The 21,591-nt window shown below is 38.7% G+C and overlaps 1 protein-coding gene and 1 long non-coding RNA gene across 5 annotated transcripts in view; one reads left to right on the top strand and one right to left on the bottom strand.

Annotated features, from left to right (window-relative positions):
* Nucleotides 1–21,591, bottom strand: part of ZFYVE9 (zinc finger FYVE-type containing 9) — a 68,640-nt gene that overhangs the window by 16,004 nt on the left and 31,045 nt on the right. For all 4 annotated transcript variants that reach the window (XM_020788115.3, XM_072997621.2, XM_078392885.1 and 1 more), the window contains 7 exons: nucleotides 18,455–20,544; nucleotides 11,106–11,205; nucleotides 6,715–6,891; nucleotides 6,009–6,178; nucleotides 5,335–5,458; nucleotides 2,678–2,800; nucleotides 1,897–2,052 (listed from right to left, as the gene is read on the bottom strand). In XM_020788115.3, coding sequence (XP_020643774.2) covers nucleotides 1,897–2,052; nucleotides 2,678–2,800; nucleotides 5,335–5,458; nucleotides 6,009–6,178; nucleotides 6,715–6,891; nucleotides 11,106–11,205; nucleotides 18,455–20,544 — 2,940 coding nt within the window. The remainder of the gene's footprint in view (nucleotides 1–1,896; nucleotides 2,053–2,677; nucleotides 2,801–5,334; nucleotides 5,459–6,008; nucleotides 6,179–6,714; nucleotides 6,892–11,105; nucleotides 11,206–18,454; nucleotides 20,545–21,591) is intronic.
* Nucleotides 257–6,268, top strand: LOC144589053 (uncharacterized). Its single transcript, XR_013544929.1, has 2 exons — nucleotides 257–1,965; nucleotides 4,958–6,268. It is a non-coding gene; the product is annotated as an uncharacterized LOC144589053 (long non-coding RNA).

Here is a 21,591-nt window from a genome sequence, read left to right as displayed (position 1 = left end):
AACTTAATCCGTATTGAAATGGTGTTCTTAACTTGAAACGTTCTTAAGTTAAAGCAAAATTTCCCATAGGAATGCACTGAAAACCAGTTAATGTGTTCCGGCTGTTTTTTGTTCTTATGTAGAGGCGCGTTCATACGTTGAAGCATTAGTTCCCATAGAAACCAGTGCAAAGCCGGTTAATCCATACTCTACCTCTAGGGGGAGAAATTTTTTTAACCTAAGATGACCTAAGGTTAAAAAAAGGGCAGGAAAGTTTTTTTTTTGGTTCTTATCTTGGAGCTCCGTTCTCAAGTAGAAGCAAAATTTAGCGAACGGAGCTGTTCTTAAGTTGGATCATTCTTAAGTAGGGATGGATCGTTCTTAAGTAGGGACGTTCTTAAGTAGAGGTTCCACTGTACTGTACATAAGTGTACACACACTGTTGCACTCTTATCAGGATCTCCCACTTAAATCCAGCTTTTATTGTTTTGAAACTGGAGGAACATGCTGTTTCAGTAGTAATCACATAATTAGCATTCCTAAAAGTACACCCATCCTGACAGATACAAGCAGGAAGCTTAGTAAGCTGAAAAACACTTTGAAGCAGCTGTGAGCTATCTAAGGGTAAGCTGTTGTACATCTTAGGCTGGAGCTACAGAACACTTTTGACGAGAATTGAAAATGATTTGAGAAATGTTCAACTTCCCTTGATAGATGAATATCTGTTCTGCATCAATTTCATCTGTGGTTGAACAGGTTCTGCAGAATATCTTGCAAAAATTTGTTTCCAGTTTTTAGATATTTTTTTCTTTTACTTAATACAGGGCCTTAACCCCTACAGTGAAAATATTGAAATACTGTAGTACATCATAAATTTATTTTATAATCAAAAAGCTATTCTATAGTAGCACTGTAGAGCACAGAGATGCAAGAATCAAGTTAACACAGGAAATGAGTTAAATGACTACAATCTTCGATCCACCTTTTCAGTTTGCTGGAACACAGGACAAAGATCCAGGCATGAGATAGCCTGGGACTGACCCTCTCATGTCCTCATAATTCAGTAAATGTAAAGTCTCACAACAATGTTTCTGTCACAGAGCTGCAGGATAGTGGCCAGTAATCTGTTCCTTAGTTACACTGTCATAGTGGGAAATTACATCACTGGCAATAACAGACTCCCACTAATTAAAAAGTTCCTGCTCTGATTTCACTCTGCAGCTGAATTAAAACCGAACAGGATACTGAACAGTATATCAAAGATTACCAGAAATAAATGCAAAAGAAATTGCATAGACAGAATTCAAAATAAACTACATCTATCTATCTATCTATCTATCTATCTATCTATCTATCTATCTATCTATCTATCTATCTATCTATCTATCTATCTATCTATCTATCTATTTATTTATTTAACTTATATGCCGGCCACACTACATAAAGATCATAAATTATGTAAGCCCATAACAGAATTGCCCATAACACAATTACAACAGTTGGGGCTGAAGTTCAATCAGCAACTGAAGCTGAAATGGAAAGCACTTTGCATATTGAGCAGAAGACTCTTATGCCACCAAAGGCAAGGGAAGATCTATAGCAGTGTATCCACAACATACATAGCAATGGCAGCTCACTGCAACTAGAGGGGGAGATGACAAGGTATTGATTTTCTCACTTGTATTTCTGCCTGACAGTGTTTCTTTTTATTTCTCTCTGATTGACCACAACAGGAGAGCAACTACCTATGACAGCTTGAAGGCTGGTGTCATTCTGGGACCTACCCAGCCATCCTTGGGAGAATAAAGGAGCCCAAATCCAAGTGTGTCCCAGACACTACACATTTGTGATGACCAAAGTATTCAAGTCAATTAGATTACCATCATCGATCAGTTTTCATATAGGCAGTTTTCTTACCTGCCAAGGCATCTCGATAAAGCTGCACAAAGTGGTTGAAGATATCCTTGGGCAAACACTTCTCATCAGGTAAACACTGGAGAAGTATTACTATTTCAGACTGGCCTACTGCATGCATTCCTTTTGTTGTAAAGCACCAGCACTTCCTGTTCACATCTGGAGAAGAGAAAACATAGTGAGTTGTTTTAAATGAAAAAAATGGACAAAAATATAAAGTGAATGCAGACATTATTGAAGGCAAAAATGAAAGAATGCCCTATTTTTATAGAGATTATCCTACTTTTAGAAAAAAAAACAATTAACAATAGCCATACCAGGTATATGCGAATTAGAACCAAAACACTGGTCTGGTAGGGATTTAATCTTTCTTCCCATGTCACTTTCCCCAATTAAAATATCCTCAAAAATATTGTCCCTACAGAGGAAAATTATCTAAACACAATATATCACACCTGATCTGATCTAACAGCTTTGGCAGTGGCTACTGACTGAAAATCATGATCAAAGCTTTTCTATATCATACCTAGCTATCCCCTTAAATGACATTATAGACTGTGGTTTTATACACACAATAACTCAGAATACTAAATGAAGATTCTATTCAAATGTATTACTATATTAATTTGACTCCACATGTTATCAGCAGGAAAACCTTTCTAGACTTCTAATTTCTGAATTAGTATTTCGAGATACTGCGACACAGAACAGCCAGTGCTTTTAAGAAAAGGGAATATTGTTAATGCATTACACTTTCACCATAGTTTAAAATGATTTGACTTACAATTTACAATTTTAACCATGGACAACAAATTTGCATTCAAAACAAACACAAGAGGGTCTGGACCACCATCCTCTAGCTGCTGCATCACTGAGATATGAGATGGTTTTTCTTCTACTGCATAATCTAAAAGAAAATAATGATTAGCTGTCAAAGGATAATTGTATAATATCTCTTGTAATATAGCAGTATCATACCTCTGATATTTAAACATAGTGTGGACTAGCATTTTATTCAAAGAGGCTATGTCATATGAGCTGTCATTATTATTATTTGCCATCAAGTTGCTTCTGACTTATGATCCCCCTCCGCAAGACTGTTTAGTATAAAGTGGTTTACAAGGACTCGTAGCAGTCCTTCCTTCCCTGGTGGTCTGGGAATGTGCAGCTGGGAATGCACAGCCTGCCCAAGGATATACAGGTGGCAGGGCACATAACTACACCAGCCACACACACTCCGAGTGCTTCCTTTCCAAGGAGTCACAGGGTGCAGGGAGTTGTAACTCCTGACCCCAATACTTGCGCACTAAGTAATACCACCAATCTCAAAAATGAACTTTTGATCTACAGTTCTGCCTACTGTTATCCAGGTCAGAAAACAGTATTCAGAAAAGTAGATCAATGGTTCTGCTATTCAAAATGTTTTCTGCTTTTAAAAAAAACTATCCAATGCCATGGAGGAGTGGTTAAACTGCATTACTGCAGTCAAGCCTCTGCTCATGACCTGAGTTTGGTCCCAACGGTTTCAAGTAGCTGGTTTAAGGTAGACTCAGCCTTCCATCCTTTCAAGGTTGGTAAAATGAGTACCCAGCTTGCTGGAGGGCAAAATGTTCCTTGCTTAATTCGGTTGTAAACTGCCCAAAGAGTGCTCTACCCACTATGGGGCTATATATAAGTTGAAACAGCAGCAGCACTATTGCTATTGTTAATCACACAAGATTTTTTTAAAGCAAATGTTATGAGCTATGTGTGTTTAGCATATCAAAGAACTTAATACAGTGGTGCCTCGCTTAACGAGCGCACCGTATAATGACAAAATCGCATAGCGATTAGGTTTTTGCGATCGCAAATGCAATCGCATACCGACGGCCCCTATGGGCAAAAATCGCTTTGCGAAGATCGGTAAGCGTTTCGCTTACCGAACTTCGCAAAGCGATGCCGCGGATCAGCTGTTCAGCGGCTCCAAAATGGCGGCCGGAAGCCCTGAAATGGCCGCGCGCAGCGTTTTCGCGACCTCCCCTCGCTTACCGAGGGCATGAAAATGGCTGCCGGCTATGGAACAACTTCGCTGAACGGTGAGTTTTGGAGCCTATTGGAACGCATTAAACTAAGTTTAATGCGTTCCAATGGCTTTCCCCGTTTCGTACAGCGATGTTTCGCCATAGCGATGGTAAATCCGGAACGGATTAACCTCACTATGCAAGGCACCACTGTATAAGCCAAGGCTTTTGGAGGCTCTATCAAATATAATCACTACAAATATTGTACTGTACTGCATCTCCCAGATCTTTTTCCCCATTTAAAAAATCCACCGTAGAAATTTCTAAGTAAAACAGATTTTACTCTGCTCTCCAGGTTATCATTGTCTGGGGCAATTCACACACTTTACAACTGATTACAAATAAAAACTTGTAGAGGAAAAGTTCATCAACAACTTTAAATAACTCATCTGCTTAACATCATTGTGACTCTACCATCATTATCTTACCCATTGTTATTTTACTATTATCAATGTATGACAAAGGTTCTCACATTTTTACAGCACCAGTTTCTACTAAAGGCCTGCATATCAAAGACACTATAATCAATGTTTAACACTCACTGACTGTCCTACCAACCAACCACTGTCTTGATGTCGTGTATAAATGTGCCACATTGTATCTCCTTCTCTTATGTCTGATGAAGTCACCTATCCACAAACGCTCACATTGTCTTTAAAGTGCCACCATGTCTTTGTCTTTTTTTAAAAACTCTTTTTTAATTTTGTTTTCACCTATAATGCTTGCATAGACCAACAAGGCTACCCCTTCTACAATTACTACTCAGAGATCTCTGGGACCTAAAGGAAGGGAAAAGGAAATGTGCAATTACTTTAAATTAATACTTCTGGAACCTGATCCAGGTTACACCAGTACAATGTTACACAACAGGATTTTGCCCAATATATCTACCGTGTTTCTTATTTTCAGGGAAACAGGGTAACAAAATGGATCAAATAAATCTGCTAATCTTAAAGGTATCACAATGTTTCTGATGTTTTTTCTTTGTGTTTTTCTTGAAACAGACTAACAAAATTACCTATATGAAAATTACCATCAGATAGCAACAGAGATCAGGCAAGAAACAGAAAAATAATCTCAGAAATTGGTACTTTCTGAGAAGGTGAATTATTCCTTCCAATATTGCTTGTGTGAAGAGAATCCTTCCATTCTTCCCATCACTCTCCAGTGTACCTGAATAAATATTGTTGATGCAGAATGATACACAGAACTACCACTTATGTAAGAAAAAACAGTTGATTACATCTTGTTAAGTTTGGCCTTGTTTGCTGCAAGCCCTTTGGCCTTGACAATGCAGAGGTTTGTCTTTCGTATGGGCTCTCCTATCCTAGACTAAAATTTGTTAAATAGATTTTTACATATGCCATTGTTCAGGTCTCACCTCCTTTTACCCCAGTAGAGATGAGAATTGGAGGAAGTCCATCTTCCGGAATAAGATTCATTGCACTGCCAACTGGACTTCCAACCTGAGTTTTACTTCTTGAAAATGCCAGCGTGTTTTCAGTCTACAAGAGATGACAAAGAACACCAGTACTGCATAAATAAATAATGAGACATATTTCAGTCTTCGCTGCGTAAACACAAGATACAAGAGCAATTTCTTCTACAGATTTTAACAAAAAGAGTAAAATGACAGTGAGGTTTCTACACAGTCTGATGAAGAGAACTCACACCTCATGCACAGATACTAGTATCCATATTCTTGACACATAAATCAACTGTGATTCAGACTTTCCACGACAGGTGTTTCAAAGGACACTTCACTGGAGGAAGACACTTTTCTGGCCCCACAGACCTCTCATGCTGTACCACAGGGTCCTCCAACCTCTGGTTTTTCATTGGGAAGGGAGAACTGCTTCTTCTGTCTTCCTTCAGCAGGAGCCTCCAAATCTCTTCCACAAATGAAAGAAGCTCTTCTTTACTCAAAAGACATGTCCTCATCACCTAACCAATGTTATGCATCATCAACACTTAACTGTATCACCTAAAATATTCCTTGGCAATATTATTTGAACTGTCCAATCAACTATACAGTGAAGAAGGGCACCTTCTCACCTCTACTGGTGAAGCACTGTTGCTCATGGGCTTGCTTGGATCATGTGACACTGCTAGCGCTCCAGCAGAGGTTGTTCCAGATACTGTCAATTTGGCTGCATCAGCAACTTCTCCATTGGGTAAGATGCCATCAGCAAACCAAACACGTCGTTGTTCTCTGGGCTGAGCCACTAGGGAGAGGAATGTACGCAGCTTTACATGCACAAAAAAAACCCTATACATGCCTGAAATAAAGTACTGTATAACCAACTGATTATAAAGTCTAAAAAATGATGCAGAAATGTGTTGATATGCAAATTAGACACAGAAAACTCTAAGTATGAATATTTCTAAGGCCACACTCCAAAGAGTGCAGCAGATTCCCATAGCATGACAACATGCAAGGTCCACAAACAGTTCCCCACGTGCCCAAGTAAACAATGCTAATCTGCATTGTGATAATGCTTTTTGAACAAAGAAGCACTCCTCCCTTTCTCGCTGTTACACACACACCCCTAACAGATCTCCACAAAGTCAGTCTCTATTTAAAAGCTGTGAACTAAAAGCAGGGTCAAAGTCATTTTCTGAGAAAACTGACAACTAAGTAGCAATCTTGTATCAGATCTGGCTCCAAGACCAAAATATTATTCGCTGAGGAGTAGCCTAGTTTACATACAGGCAAGAATAACAGCATCATGAAATGAGGCCTCCATTCCAGAATCCCTACCTTCTGTACCTGGGTGCTTCAAGACCCCCACAGGTACCATAACAGTAGGTGGAGGAGAGTTCAGGGCTCCAGAAGCCTGGGCTTGCTGCAAGGGTGGAATGGTAGAACAGTATTCAGCAGGATTGTTGGGATTAGGGCTCTGGCTTGAGGCACTCATCATGTTCTCCCAAGCTTGTGCTAGGAAAACACAAAACACACAAGAAGACATCAGTTACACAAATATACACCACATACAGGAAGAGGAAAACATGCAAATCAAGAATTCTAGGTCATGGTCTTTCCCTCTTTGTTAGAAACACTAAAATAGGGACTAAAGTATGGAAGCTCTTGTACAGTAGACAAGTTAGCTCTCCGTTTCAAGCTACAAACATGGAACTGACACTGATAAAGGTGTATCTGGAAACTGCTCATAAGCCTGATAATCGTATGGCTGAAGTCCTGTTGCTGCACATGTCGCCATGTAAAACTGATGATATCATAAGTAACAGCCATTTTTCAGAAATAAAACATTTCCAGTTTCTCCCCTGAAGGTCCAAGACTCCAACAGAATAGTTTCCATCATCAGGAATCTGTTGGGGGCCACAGGATGGAAGGGGAAAGTCTTCAATGAAAATCACAGTTTCTGGAATGACTTATTACTAGCAGTAATTTTTGATAATTAAAACTTTCCATCTCCTGTCTTGTAGGCCCCAATGGCTTCCTGACAATGCAACTGATTTCACAAGAGTCTCAGGACCTTCAGTGGAGAAATTGGACATGTTTTATTTCTGAAAAATTGTCACAGCTGATGATGCCATTAGCCTTACAAGGCATAACTTACACAACAGGATTTCAGCCAATACGTTTTATAACTGATTATCTTGCAAGACTGCTCTCTTCATAGATGATTAAATGCTGAGTTACATCTGAATTTTACATTTGTCTGACTTCCAGAATCATTAGAACCTTATTTTCCAAGACTAAGACTACAGAAGCCATGACTCAACTGGTGATATTAGAGTACTTTTTTATCCTTGACAGCTATGGAAGTCTGTATTAAATGCTGTGCATTCCACAACTGAGAAGCAAGCCTGATTGTCTTTATATCTGGTATGTCTGAAGTGTAACTAGGAATTCTGACCTTATCCAACTATTGTGACCCAAAGAGCTTCCTCTCCTTTTCAAACTGTAGTAGCATCCTGCAGGATTTCAAGTAGACATCTCAGTGGCATGAGATGCTTAACATCATTGTGACTCTACCATTGTTATTTTACCCATAGTTATTTTAATATTATCAATCTATGACCAAGGTTCTCACATTTTTTACAGCACCAGTTTCTACTAAAGCCCTGCATGTGCCTCCTTGTGAGCTCCCTACAGTTGTTTGGGCTGCTTTTTATAAGCCATTTGAGTGCTTAGCAAATAGAGTGAAGATGGTTCCGAGCACCAGAACAAGTTGCAAAATAAGCTGTCCAACTACATCAGGAACCCAGCAGCTGTCATTCAGAAACACAAAGATCTGGACTTAAACTCTCAAACACAGTCAATAATAAAAAATAATAATAATCCTGTATCAACAACATCCAATGACAAGATGTTTTGATGCAACTTTAATTATTGCCAAAATATATATCTATGCTGTCAAATGCCTGTATGAGCCCTAGTCTTCACATCCTAGATATACAAAAGGAGGATAAAGAAATTTTCACAGGACTTCCTCAATTATTTTCTGATACGTCTGGCATAAAAACATAATCACTCCAGAAGTAAAAACATAACTCTTCATCTCTTATTTGCAACCCCTATCAACTAAAACAGCAATTGTTTGGAAAAGACTCAAAAAGAAGAGAAAGGTGTTGAGAATTGTAAGTAGGTGTGTATTTAAATGTATGATGAGTGCAAAAAACACAGAAATACCACTATATCAGCCCACTTAACACATACATAAATAAATAATTAACAAAATCATTGCCTCAGAGAACAAGGAATGATGAAGAACTTGCTATACAGCACCGAAGAATTTGGACACCAACGTAACTTAGCTGCTCGGATTATACAGATGAGCTGATAAACAGGAAAGCACTGTCACAACAACACTACCAGGCACTAAAGCTTTATAGAAACATGTCAACAGAGATAGTTCTAGGCAAACAGGACTTCTTTTATAAATGCTTTTTCTCACCAATGCTAATAAGTAATGGAACAGAGAGGTATTTTTCATAAAGACTATTAAAATACAAATTATTTGATTATGCTTCTTAAAATTAAAAACCGTAAGTTTCAAACGAAGCTGTTTCAGGTGTGATTGTTCTACAAACCACCCAAAGTTACAGTTCATTGACTGAACAAGTCAGTTATTGTCATTCAAGTGCAATGGTTCCCGCTGACCAAGGGAAGAGAAAAGTACTACAGCAAATCACACACTCTCAACTTTATTTGGAAAAAAATAGCCACAGTTTTTTTTAGTTGCAGCTGCCAAAAAGCCATGGTGTTAGCATAGAGGATGGATCACCCATCAGTTGAGTCACCTGTTCACTAATGATAACTCAGGTAACAGAATTGGAGTTAACCATATGAACATGTGCCACTGTGTGGATCCCTCTTGTCACTTGGGGGGGGGGAGTCTGCAACACTCCCAAGCTGGATATGCACCTGGACTCTGCCTCCTAAAAAGGGGGACTCTACCTGAGGAACACATTTCCTATGGATGCTGTACAGCACCAAAGGAATTTGGACACCATGCTCAAAATCACCCCCAATAAGTTATGATGAAATTACAAGAAACCCTTCCATTTTACTATACACAGATGTACACCAGAAAAATCAAAATGTAAAGAGGGAGAATAAGTGGGAGAAGCACCAATTATGAAAGAGGCCAACTAGCTGAGATCAGCCTACTGGATGATCCAATTGCTTATCTTTGGAAGTATGGGAAGTTCCTCCTTCACCATACTACCCCAGCCATACAGAGGCCTGATGATGACAAAGACAATGCCCATTAAGTCAGAGACTGTTCTGGTGTAGTGAGAACACAGAGTTCTCACTCCTTTCCTCTGAAGATGCCGGCCACAGAGAGTGGCGAAACGTTAGGTAGAAAAACCTCCAGAACACGGCCAAAGAGCCTGAAAAATTTACAACAACCATCAGGTCCCGGGCGTGAAAGCCTTTGAAAATACAAAAGCAATAAGGTTTTACAATAGAAGAACAACCTGAAGAGATACTTGAGAACTTCTCATAGCAATATTCCTTGTTCTCTGGAAAAAAATCGATGTCATCTTAGTCACTACTTTTTAAAGGCTCTTAATATTTAACCATTTTAAAAGTACTCATAGTCCATTAATGCTTTTTCAAAACTTAGTACAAACTTTAACTACTTATTCTTTTGAGACAGAAGTGATCCCTTAACACTTATATCTGTAAAGAAGTGGTGTTACATACACCACTTACAAGGACTTTTTTGATCCTGTTAAGTCATAAAAGCAAATTTTGCAGCATGGGTTTTTTCTTCTTTTCAACTAGTTTTGCTGTTTTAGGAAATAAGTTTGAACTGCAATGAAGCACTGTAGCGAAATGCCAACAGGTGACGTCATTCCTGCCTGTCCATCACAGAAGCTCAAGGGGGAGGAGCCAAGTATAGGGCAGGAGGGGCGGAGTTAGAGAGACAGTTGGAGATGTGGAATAGCAGTTAGGGTTTAGGAGAGAGAAGGAGAGGGTTAGAGAATTGAGCTGAGAGTGTTAGGAGAGGGAATTGAGAAGGTTGAAATATATTGAACAAGCAGGAATGAAGTTATAAGTACTATAAGAGAGATATTGATTAAAAGTATATAGTAGTTTGGAATAAAAGTGATTGCTTACATGATCCAATCCGTGTTAATATCTGATACAGTTCATATGTGATTTACCTTTATGATTTACTTGACAATAAAAGAATGTTTGTTAATTAAACCTCTGATCGCTAAGCTCAATAACCCTTAGTGTTGGCAGCACACGTGTATAACATAATTGGTATTAGGAGAACACCTGGTGGCAGCTAGAAGAGAAACAGGGCGTGATCCTTTGTGAGGACCAAATAAACAGGGGCCACAAGCACATACTCTTCTGTTTGTGTTATCAAGTATAGGCACAGGAGATAAGAAAAATGAGCTGAAGACAATTTTATGAACGTCTTTGAGTTTAAAGATCATTACTTTTTCTACTATGAATCAGAAAAAGGAAAGTTGTAGGATGTTCTGATTGCAGTTCCAGTACTGAACTATGACAGCTGTCACTACAAAAAATCATTTCCCATATTAAAATAATTTTCAGTAGGAGAACAAGATTCATTGGGCCACCCAATCATCCCACCTATGCACATGGATGATTCAGGCACAAAGGCAGTGGAACTTACATGTGGTTCCAACCCTGTTACTTACCATTCATTAGGACCGAATGGCATATAACACACACTCTGGCTTCCTTTCTGTCCATATATACCAGTTTACACTTTAAGCTGCAGCAAGCTGCACAGAAGACCTTAAATAAAAGAGGAAAATATGCATTCAGTCACTTAGTAATCTCTTATGACTAAGAACATTCAACCAGATTGAATTTCATGTCTATATAGCCAAGAGTAACTAACCCTGCTTTATTCTGATTCTACAGAATTGTGACATAATGCACAGCAAATTTGTGTTTAGTACAACAATAAAAACTGATTATAGGCAGGGCTTGAAAAATTTTAGAATATCTCACCAGTCAATCAAAAATTTCACAAGTCAGCATGACCAGACTATAGCCTTGCAATTTATTGGGATTGGGAATCATTGATTTATACCCTCAGACTTGGGTTATTTATTTATTTATTTATTTATTTATTTATTTATTTATTTATTTATTTATTTATTTATTTATTTATTTATTTATTTATTTATTTGATTGATTGATTGATTGATTGATTGATTGATTGATTGATTGATTGATTGATTGATTGATTGATTGATTGATTGATTGATTGATTGATTGATACCCCGCCCATCTGGGTTGCCTTATTACCTGTGTGTCTGTGGGGACAAAAAACTTGTATTTTGAATGCCTTTCTTTTGAATGTCTCCAGCAAAAATAAAACTGAAAGCAAAAGCACCCAGCCTCTTAAGGAGCCACGGTTCCCTTCCACCCCAGGATGTGTCCTGTTCGGTTGAAATTGGGAGCAGGGAATCTCCATATTCTCCAGCATGGGACTACTCTACATTCTCCTGCAGAGCTATATCTCTATGGGGCGCTCAAACTCTCTTCTTGCGAGAAGAGAGCAGTTTTCCTTTTGCAATCGGACGGGGGAGGGGAGGACTGAAAGAGAGAGAGAGTGTGTCGGAGGGGAAGGAGGCAGGGAGGGAGCTGTGACTTGTCCCGCAGCATTTTTCACTCATCACAGACGAGTGAGTGGATGAGCTCTGATTATAGGGATTTCAGACTTTAATGAATTAGAGGTCTTGGTCATTCTAGGTATGTATATTGATTTGCACTGAACAATAAGCTACTATTCCAGAAGAACTGCATTTTCTCCAGCTCTGTAAATGTAAGGTTAATGATGTCATCAGCTACAGACTTCGATGTTTAAATAAATGTTTCCTATTTTCCCTCAATCAGATTCTGATGCTCCCTGGGGATCCTTTTTCAAACTTGGAAAGTTTTTGGGGTTCTCAGGATGGGGGGGAGCATTTGGTACCCATTAATCATTTCAGGCATTAAAGGCTTCCCTTGGGACAGTTTTCACATGTTAGGGATTTTCACTAACAAAATCTGGCCATTATCTAATTGCACTGAAAATGTAAAATAAGCCAAATACAACTGATCATAAGGTGCAGAATATAAAAACCTTACAAACTCTATGATCCTGGCAACTTCCACATATCATTTTAAAAAATCATAAAAGCTGTGCCCAGGTTTTGAATATGTGCTTTGATGTTTACTACTACTGAGTTGCTTTTGAATTTACAGTGTCACAGCAACCAACCCTAAATGTGCATTATAAAAAAACCCAAATAGCAAAAATCCATCCAAGATAGCGCTTTAGAAGTCTGAAAGTAGGAATTTAGGGCTCATTTTATAATAATGAAAATACATTAACTAAGCACTTGTACTGCACAAATTGTAATGTTTGATTTTTGAATGACGTCCTTATTTTTCCCTTTCACATTTTAATATGAAGCTTAGCATCGTGCTTGAGAAAAAGATCTCTTAACAAAACACAGCCAACTAAAAAGCAGTATCTATTATCTTTTGAACTAAACTTATCAACTCACTGAAACACAGTACAGCATGAAAAATAATTCTAATTATATACAAACAAAGAGAGATGCTAGTTTTAGAGTTTATTTTCCTTGATGGTGTATTAAAGTGTGAATTTTCATGGAAAATCCCATACTATAATAAATCTGTTACTCCTAAAGATGCTTTTTATTTTCGTGTAAATATAAAATTAGTAGTACCTAAATTATTTTATGATATATCTGCACTAGCTGAGGCATCATTACTGGATGTCAGTTAGCATCAGTTAGCAGTAGGCTGGAATGGCAATATTAATGAGCCCAGATATCCTCTTGCACTCCCATGTACAAAAATATGTGTCAAATACAGGGTGGGTTTCATTTAAATCAAATTGATCATGATTTAATTTTTTTAAAAACACAGCTGTTTTAAATCATTGATTTTTATCCATCCTGGTCAAATTGTGCATAAAGGCTGTAGTGGTCTTTGCACCCACAGAGTTTTTCTCTTCACTGTCACACAGAGTAAGAAAAATTCAAGTTCCAATGTTACGTTCATCTCTGCATAGATTCTTTCTGAACTTGAAATTTATACCAATCTTTCAGTTCCTATTTAGAATGACCCTGGACAAAGAACAACCCATTCTTACATTACTTTCTCAATGAGTAAAGAGGACATGGTAATGTCTGGGCCTCAAATCAGTCTCACCTACTAAGTATAGTAATGCTCATCCAAACAAGGTAAAATGTTAATAACAAACTGGCTACCTAACCGAGATGAACTGTGAGCAAGGCAATATAGGTGTAACATGATACACTAGTGATGCAATGTGCCACATCTCCAATCTTCAACAATAAAACTACGAGCAGCAAATACACATAAAATGTGGTGTGTTTAAACAAATCCAAAGTGAAACATTTTTATAAGATGTCAGCTTCAGTTACCAAGAATGAAATAAACTATCAGGTGCATAACAAGAGGCATACAATTTAATTTGGAGGACATGCCTTTTTTGAATTCTGTAAATAAACATCATTGCCTGTTTTAGTTCCTCCTTTATATTAACATCTGGTTTGACGCAACTGATCCCTACTCCTCCTTGATCTGCCTTCCATGAAGATTTGGCTCAATGGCTCAGAAATCTTCAACTGTGTCAATGTATCAGCATGCTTTCCCCTTACCTACAGGGATCATATTTCATTATAGTACGTTTCTGCTAGATGTTCCCTGTACCTCATGAACAGAGGTTTTGCAGTCTTCTCTACTTAAAACAGACTACACTTGGCACAATCAATCTTATGTATAACTCTCTTCAACCTCCACTCCCCACTGCCTCCCTACCGATCAGGCATTTTCATTTCTTATCCTATCAGTATAAGATACTAGCTAATGTCTTAGTGTTATTAGAGGCTCTACTATCAATATTGTCCTTGATTTTATGGTGGTCTGTTTTGGGTTTCCCACACAAAGCTGACAGTTATCAAAGAAATTTACAGACAGCTTTGTAACACAGTGCATATCCCTTACTGCTGGAACAAGTGTTTTGCAACTATTGATTGGCCTTCACCAATTTTACTACGCTTTGTTTGGACTCCTCCCTATATTTGTCTATTTCCCCCATGTTAGTTCTACAAATCATATAATCTGCAGCTTGTCTTTTAATCATCAAGAGGTGTGCAGCTCCAACCAGATATCAACAGAAAAAAGAACTGAAACAGGCAATGGCACTGATTAACTGTGTCTAAAAACAGTTGCTCCAAATTAAATTGTTACATCCCTTCTGTTAAAAGCCTGATGACTCATTCAAATGATTGGTGCTGATCTCTTACACAGAAATGCTTCACTTCGAATTTGTTTTAATCTATTATTTCTTTAATCTATTAAACTGTATGTGTTGAAAACTACAATTTGCTGACCATAATTTTAGTGCTGATTACAGGAGAATTCCTGTAAGACAAACATCTGTAAGGGGCACACCATATATTCGCTACCCATATTCACTACCCATATCAATATGTGGATCAGTATACAACATTAAGGCAGAGGTTCCTACTCAGATGCATCTCTGCAACTGTTACTATACCAAGCTGTGGTGTAATAATCTATTCTAATGATTTAATTCATCTTGTTTTTTCTTAAATGAAAACAATATTGAAGTCTGCATTTTTATAAGGCACCAAGCTATCATATTATCATATATTTAACTGCAATTCAATTCTCTAAACACAGTTGCTGTAAACAACATCAACCACCAGAGGAAAGAAGTATCAGCAGACATGGAGGAATACCAAGATGTGTGGAAGTAAAAATTGTTTTGTGAAAAAAAAACTTGAAAGAGCAGAATCCCCAAAACCACCCAGCAAAAACTTAACATGCTCCCTGATAATGATAAGTGACTGTTGGGAGGAGAGAGCAGAAAACTAGAACACCTGTTCTGTTTATTTTCACTTGATTCTGTATTTGTGCACATGTAAAAATGCAAGCTTCTATTCAATCTCCAGAAAAATATATACACAAATGTAACTGATGTCTCATATTTTCACCAAACTCTGACATGCTTTTAGTTGGAAACCTAATTTGCTTTTAGTTGAAAACTTAATTTCACGCCAGGCTATGAGTCAGGCGCAAAAAGTAGCCATTTGCCTAGTCCCTGCATCATGTTTGTGTTCATTCCAAACAGCTGAACATAACAGCCTTAAAAAAATCTTTCCACTAAAATGATAAATGAATTACAGTTGTATACATGCAGGTAGGCAATAACTAATTTGTATATGCAAACAATTTCTATGAATGGTTGTTGTGGGTTTTTCAGTTTCTTTGGCCGTGTTCTGAAGGTTGTTCTTCCTGATGTTTCGCCAGTCTCTGTGACCGGCATCTTCAGAGGACTGGAGTAGCAACTCTGTCCATTCTCTGTTGCTGTTTGTTGGATAATTGAGTATTTATAGCTGTAGGAACAGCTTTTGTCTTTTTTCAAGAGATAGAGTGATTAGCATGTTTTTTGTTGTGATAAGGGGGGGGAGATTATCTGTCACTGTGATTGATGGGTGTTGTTAGCTGGTCTTTTTGTGCAAAAAAAAACAGCAACAGAGCATGGACAGAGTTCCTACTCCAGTCCTCTGAAGATGCCAGCCACAGAGACTGATGAAACGTCAGGAAGAACAACCTACAGAACACGGCCAAAGAACCCAAAAAACCCACAACAACCATCAGATCCTGGTTGTGAATGCCTTTGATAATACAATTTCTATGAACGTATTTGCACTGTTGGCATGACAAATCCATAAAATAATAAGGCACTCTACAATACATGGCAGGTATATTTAAACATAATAGGGAATGCATGGAACACTTACACAAACGCGTCTTCAACCACAACCCACATCATGTCTTTTGGATATCACAATACAGTATCTCTACATTATGCTCATGTTTTCAAGGAATACGTTTTATCATACTGATACCCCAAATATACAAGACCACAAGTAAATATGTAGGTCAAAGTTCTTCAATTTCCAAGCCAAATCACAGTCTCACCCCTAAATCTTGACTGTCATGCCCATCCTGATTCTCCTGAGGCACACACTGTACAGGGAGCGCTACTGCCAATATGACCTACAGATGTCAAGGAGGGAGAAACTTCTCAATTCTCTGAATGGAAGGGCCAGGTAAGAAGCATGCACTTGTAAGTGCGAATGCATGAATCTATTTCATGCCCTTTTAGGGGGACAAGCAATTCAACCCTACATGACCTCCTGCTCCAGTAATGAGGGCACTGTTGTGAATTTGGCGCGATGTGTCATGGATATTTAGATGCCTTGGCTATAAAGCCATCAAAAAATTAGCTTTCTCCCAACCTTGGACCTAGAGGGCTGGCAATACGTATTTACCACTGCAGCTTCCAAGTTAAAAGGAAGGCATGATGCTTGTCATGTTCAACAGAAAACAGCATTGTGCCTGCTGTCATGAACAGAATAAAAAACTGCACTTACTAAAAACTCATTTTAAACTTTGATCTAAAAACAGAACCCAGTTGGTCTGCTTTATATGCCTTCCAGTTTGATGGGTAGAGAAACAATTATACAGCTAAAAATGCTATATAAAACAAAAACAAATCTTAAGTATTCCAGGAACAAACCTCAGTACTATATGAACATTCCTTTTATGAATCTATAAAACTTAAGTAAGATATCATATACAATGATCTATGTCAGGTTATGGGTACAGTGGTGCCTCGCAAGACGAATTTAATTTGTTCTGCAGTCAATGCTGTCTTGCAAAAAATTTGTCTTGCGAAATGCATTTTCCCATAGGAATGCATTGAAATTAATGCATTTCTATGGGGGGAGGAAGTTAAAAAGTCACTTACCAGGTAGGGAGCTGGGGAAGCACCATCGGAGGGCTGGCGGGGGGGTCCCCCCGCTGTGGTCGCTGGCTTTGGGGGTCACCCGGGGCTTCCCTTGCACCATCCCAGGACTCGCGGGGCTCCCTCCATTCAGCGATGGGCGCTTGCAGAGGCTTGCCAAGCACTTGAGGTTCCCGCCCTTTCCCCCTGCCTTCGGCAAGCCTCAGAACATAAAAAGCAAAGAAAAAGAAAGCCTTTTTACGTTCCTAGGCTTGCTGAAGGCAGGGGGAAAGGGTAGGAACTTCAAAAATCGTGCTGGGCTAGCCTCTGCAAGCGCCCATCGCCGCGTGGAGGAGTCCTTGGATGGTGCAGGGAAAGCCTCCGAAGGGCTCCGAAGCTGGCACACATGGTTGCACCATTGGAGCACTGGCGGAGATCCCCTGCAACCGCACGCACTGGCTTCAGAGCCCTTCAGAGGCTTTCCCTGCACCATCCGAGGACTCCTCCACACGACGATGGGCGCTTGCAGAAGCTAGCCCATCACAATTTTTGAAGATCGCACCCTTTCCCCCTGCCTTCGGTAAGGCTCTGAACATAAAAAGGCTTTCCTTTTTTTTTTCCTTTTTCCATTCGGAGGCTTGCTGAAGGCAGGGGAAAGGGGTGGGATTTTCAAAAATGGTGCTCAGCTAGCCTCTGAATGGCAACAGCCGTCTTGCGAAGCAGGGCCATAGGAATAATCGTCTTGAGGCACCAAAAACCTCACTGAACCCATTCATCTAGCGATGAAGTCTAGAACAGCCATTCTCAACTTTTTTTTTGTTGGCCACAGCCATAAACACAGTATGAAAGAAATATAGGTCAAATCAGGATTGTATAACTCTGTAACAAACCTTATGAGGTAGTGTGTGAAGAATTGTTTCCAGTCTGTGTCCTCCTTCAAGAGTGCCATATCGCCCCTGTTGAGAATGGCTGGTCTAGAGTGTGATTTAATAGTCACCAACTATTCTTAGTAATAATTAAAATATAATAAATAAGATCTGGACATGTTTTAGTGAAAATAACTTCAAAATCATAAAAAAAGTTTTGAAAACAAGAAAGAGCCAGCCTAAATATTTTAGTCCTGGGCAGTTATCACTACCATCATTTAAAAGAATCTACCATTAAATATAAACTTACCTTTCCACAGGCTCTGCAATGATGCCGTCGTTTGGTAAATGTAAACCTGGCTTCACATTTCATGCAGTTTGGTGCTTGAGAATCTGGAACCCAAACTGGAGCCACTTCACCCAAAGTAGTAAATGGCTTTTTCGCTGGAACTCCAAACTGGCCAGCTCCAAGGTCGTTGTCTGGACTATCTGAAGCCGCTGCAAGGCACAAACTACCAGAAACCCCAGACTCATATTCGTCTGAGTGTTCACCAACAATATCCACAACAGAGGCATTCAGTGACGTTTCATCAGAAAACACATTTGCTCCCAGGTTTTCTGCTATTTTTGATTTTCCAGACATATCATTTTTATTTTTACTGTTACCTCCACAGTTTGGGGGAACCAAGTCATTTTGTAAATGGTCCAATAATGGCTTTGGAATTTGTAGTTTAAGATTTGTAGGCTGTTTGGGCCTGGCACCACCAAATGGAACACTGAGAGGTTGCAGATTCGCTGCAGGTTTTGGTGATGCTTGACCTGGTACAGATGGTACCTGACTGCAAAGATTATTTAAATATTTCTTTTTCGTTTGGTCACCAGTGCAATTCACAATGAGTCCACTTCTATCTGTGGCTTCATTTCCTCTTTGTTCATAAATGCTACTGTAGCATTCTGATTTGCTCTCCTCTATTTCCTTTTCCTCAGTCACAGAGTCTTCCTTAGAGGGTAAAGTCTTTGGAATATGAGCAAAAATTGGGTTCTGTATTCCATAGGAATCACAATTGGGCAGACCTCTCAATGCTGATGTACTCATGCCATCAGTGGTACTGGAATCTTCAAGCTCATCTATAGATTTCATCTTTGAGTCAAGACCTACTTCTGTAATGGCATCAGGGCTCTCACCAATACTGCTGTGTGCTTCCTCATGCTTTGTTGGATGCACCAATGCTTCATTCTCCTCATGTGTTTGCTTATTACTCATCTCATTTTGTTTAACCAGTTCGCCATTTATCATCTCCTGAGTTTCTGATAAACAAACTGCACTGTTGAGCAATTCAGTTGTACAAAGATCTTTTTCAGATTTGTCAGCTTGATTTTCAACATCACTAACCTCCTGAGAGTCCAAACGTCCACCAGAATGATCACAGTGATTGCTTCTTCCAAATGTGTTCATCTCACAATTTGCAGAGTACTCAGATATCCCTGATTGAAACTGCTGGTCTGTTTGTTCCACTTCTATGGACAAACCACCACTCTGTGAACAAGGTGAACAGTTTCTAATATCTAGTTCTGTTGTCTGAGCAACAGTATTAATAGCAAATCCCTCACCTGATGCACATTTTTCTTGCATTAGAATGCTGGGGTCAAGTGGCTTCTGCAAGGAAACTACATTCATCCCTGGTGATGCAGTTTCTGAGAACTCAGAGTCTTTATTTGTACTATCATTCTCCTTTAACAGAGAAGACAAATATCCACTGGATGGGCAATCAGAAGCAGCAGTAACACAATGGTTTAAAGACTCTTCTGCATCCAGTCTATCTGTTTCTGCTGCTTCTTTTTCAGTATCTGTATCTTTTTCTGTGGACCCATTTACAGTAACATCAAGGTGATCAGTATGTTGATTTTCATTATCCAGTGTAAAGCTAATGGAATCCATTATGGAGGGATTGCTGTGGCTTTTACAATCCAATAAATCACTTCGCAATGTTTTTTTGTCACAATTATGCATGACTGCTACTACTAAAACATTCTTTTCTCCTGGTAAACAATCTATATTGCCACATTTTCTTTCTTCTTCATCCACAACGCTACATTGAGCACTCTGATTACCATTTATGTTAATTAGCTGATCATCTGTTGTTGCCTGATCATCAATCCACATGTTTGGCCTTTCTTGGCTCACATTAATATTGTTTCCATTGGAACAACAGTCTCCTCCTCCTATAGATCCAGTGGTTAAATGAGAGAGGGAGAATGATTTTAATTTCTGTGGACATTCATTAGGAGCTGTGGATTCATTCACATTGGCCAGAGCTGGGTTAAAAGACAGGCGATGAGAAGGAGGATCTAGGATTTGATTCCACTTTGCATCCAACAATGTAGGTGAAACGGCCTCATCTAAAGCAAATAATGAAATAAATCAGTATCAAATAATTTCAGCACATCTAACTTGTTTGTTGAAAAAACTCAAGTTCATCAACATCTTGCAAGAGAAATATATGTCTAAAACCAGTAACAAAGCAATATTTAATTAAAAGTTATTTACCACCAGCAGAAATACATTATATTACCATATGTCTTTACACTGCCAACATTCACTTCTTATTTCAACATCACGGTGCCTTCCTAGACCAACACCAAAAATGGTATTTATTTATTTATTTGATTTGTACCCCGCCCATCTGGCCTATAGTATAGACTCTATACAACCACTCTAGGCAGCTGGTAGATTTTTATTCATAAGGGATTTTGAATGACAAATTAGCTTCTAATTTTTCATGGAAAACACTGCACATGCATATTTTCGAATACTATGAGCTTGGCAGGGTAAAGAATTGCTACAGAAGGTTCTAACTGTGGATTCATTTAATTCAAGAATAGGCAATTATGTAGTTTGCATCCTTTTTGGTCTGCCGTTTATTCCTCCCACCATAAATTTTATCACCAACATGCAAAGGCATAGCAGCATGAAGAACATTCTTTTCCCTTGAAAATGCTGTTTTGCTTCTAAATAAGTTGAGTGCTTGCTTACAAGTAGATGCACATTCAGAAATGGAAATCTACTTGTAAGCAAGTTGTGTGAGGACAGCACACTTATTTAAAGGAAACTCCTCTTCCCATTTTTAAAGGCAGAACAGTACTTCCTGCACATTCACATTGCTTGTTTTCAGTTTTAAAAAAATGTAATATTGTTACTAGTAGTGGTGACACGATAAAGAAATTATATAGAAAATAGATATAGAAAATAAATAGTCATTGCATCTTCCTGGTGAAAATGATCTGTAGAGGTAGTATTTCTCCAAGGAGGATACAAAATAAGCAAAATGAACAAAAATGTTGCAGAGACATTTCCTCTGGGAAACAGCCCATTGCAGATTTCCCTCTCCCTGTGCCAGGATGCTTAACTAGACTGGAAACCCTTCTCAACTACTATTATAACAAATT

The sequence above is a fragment of the Pogona vitticeps genome, chromosome 4 (assembly GCF_051106095.1).
Source record: "Pogona vitticeps strain Pit_001003342236 chromosome 4, PviZW2.1, whole genome shotgun sequence".
Taxonomy (NCBI): domain Eukaryota; kingdom Metazoa; phylum Chordata; class Lepidosauria; order Squamata; family Agamidae; genus Pogona; species Pogona vitticeps.
The sequence above is the reverse complement of the archived record's forward strand: the minus strand, read 5'-3'. Positions and strand labels throughout refer to the sequence as shown.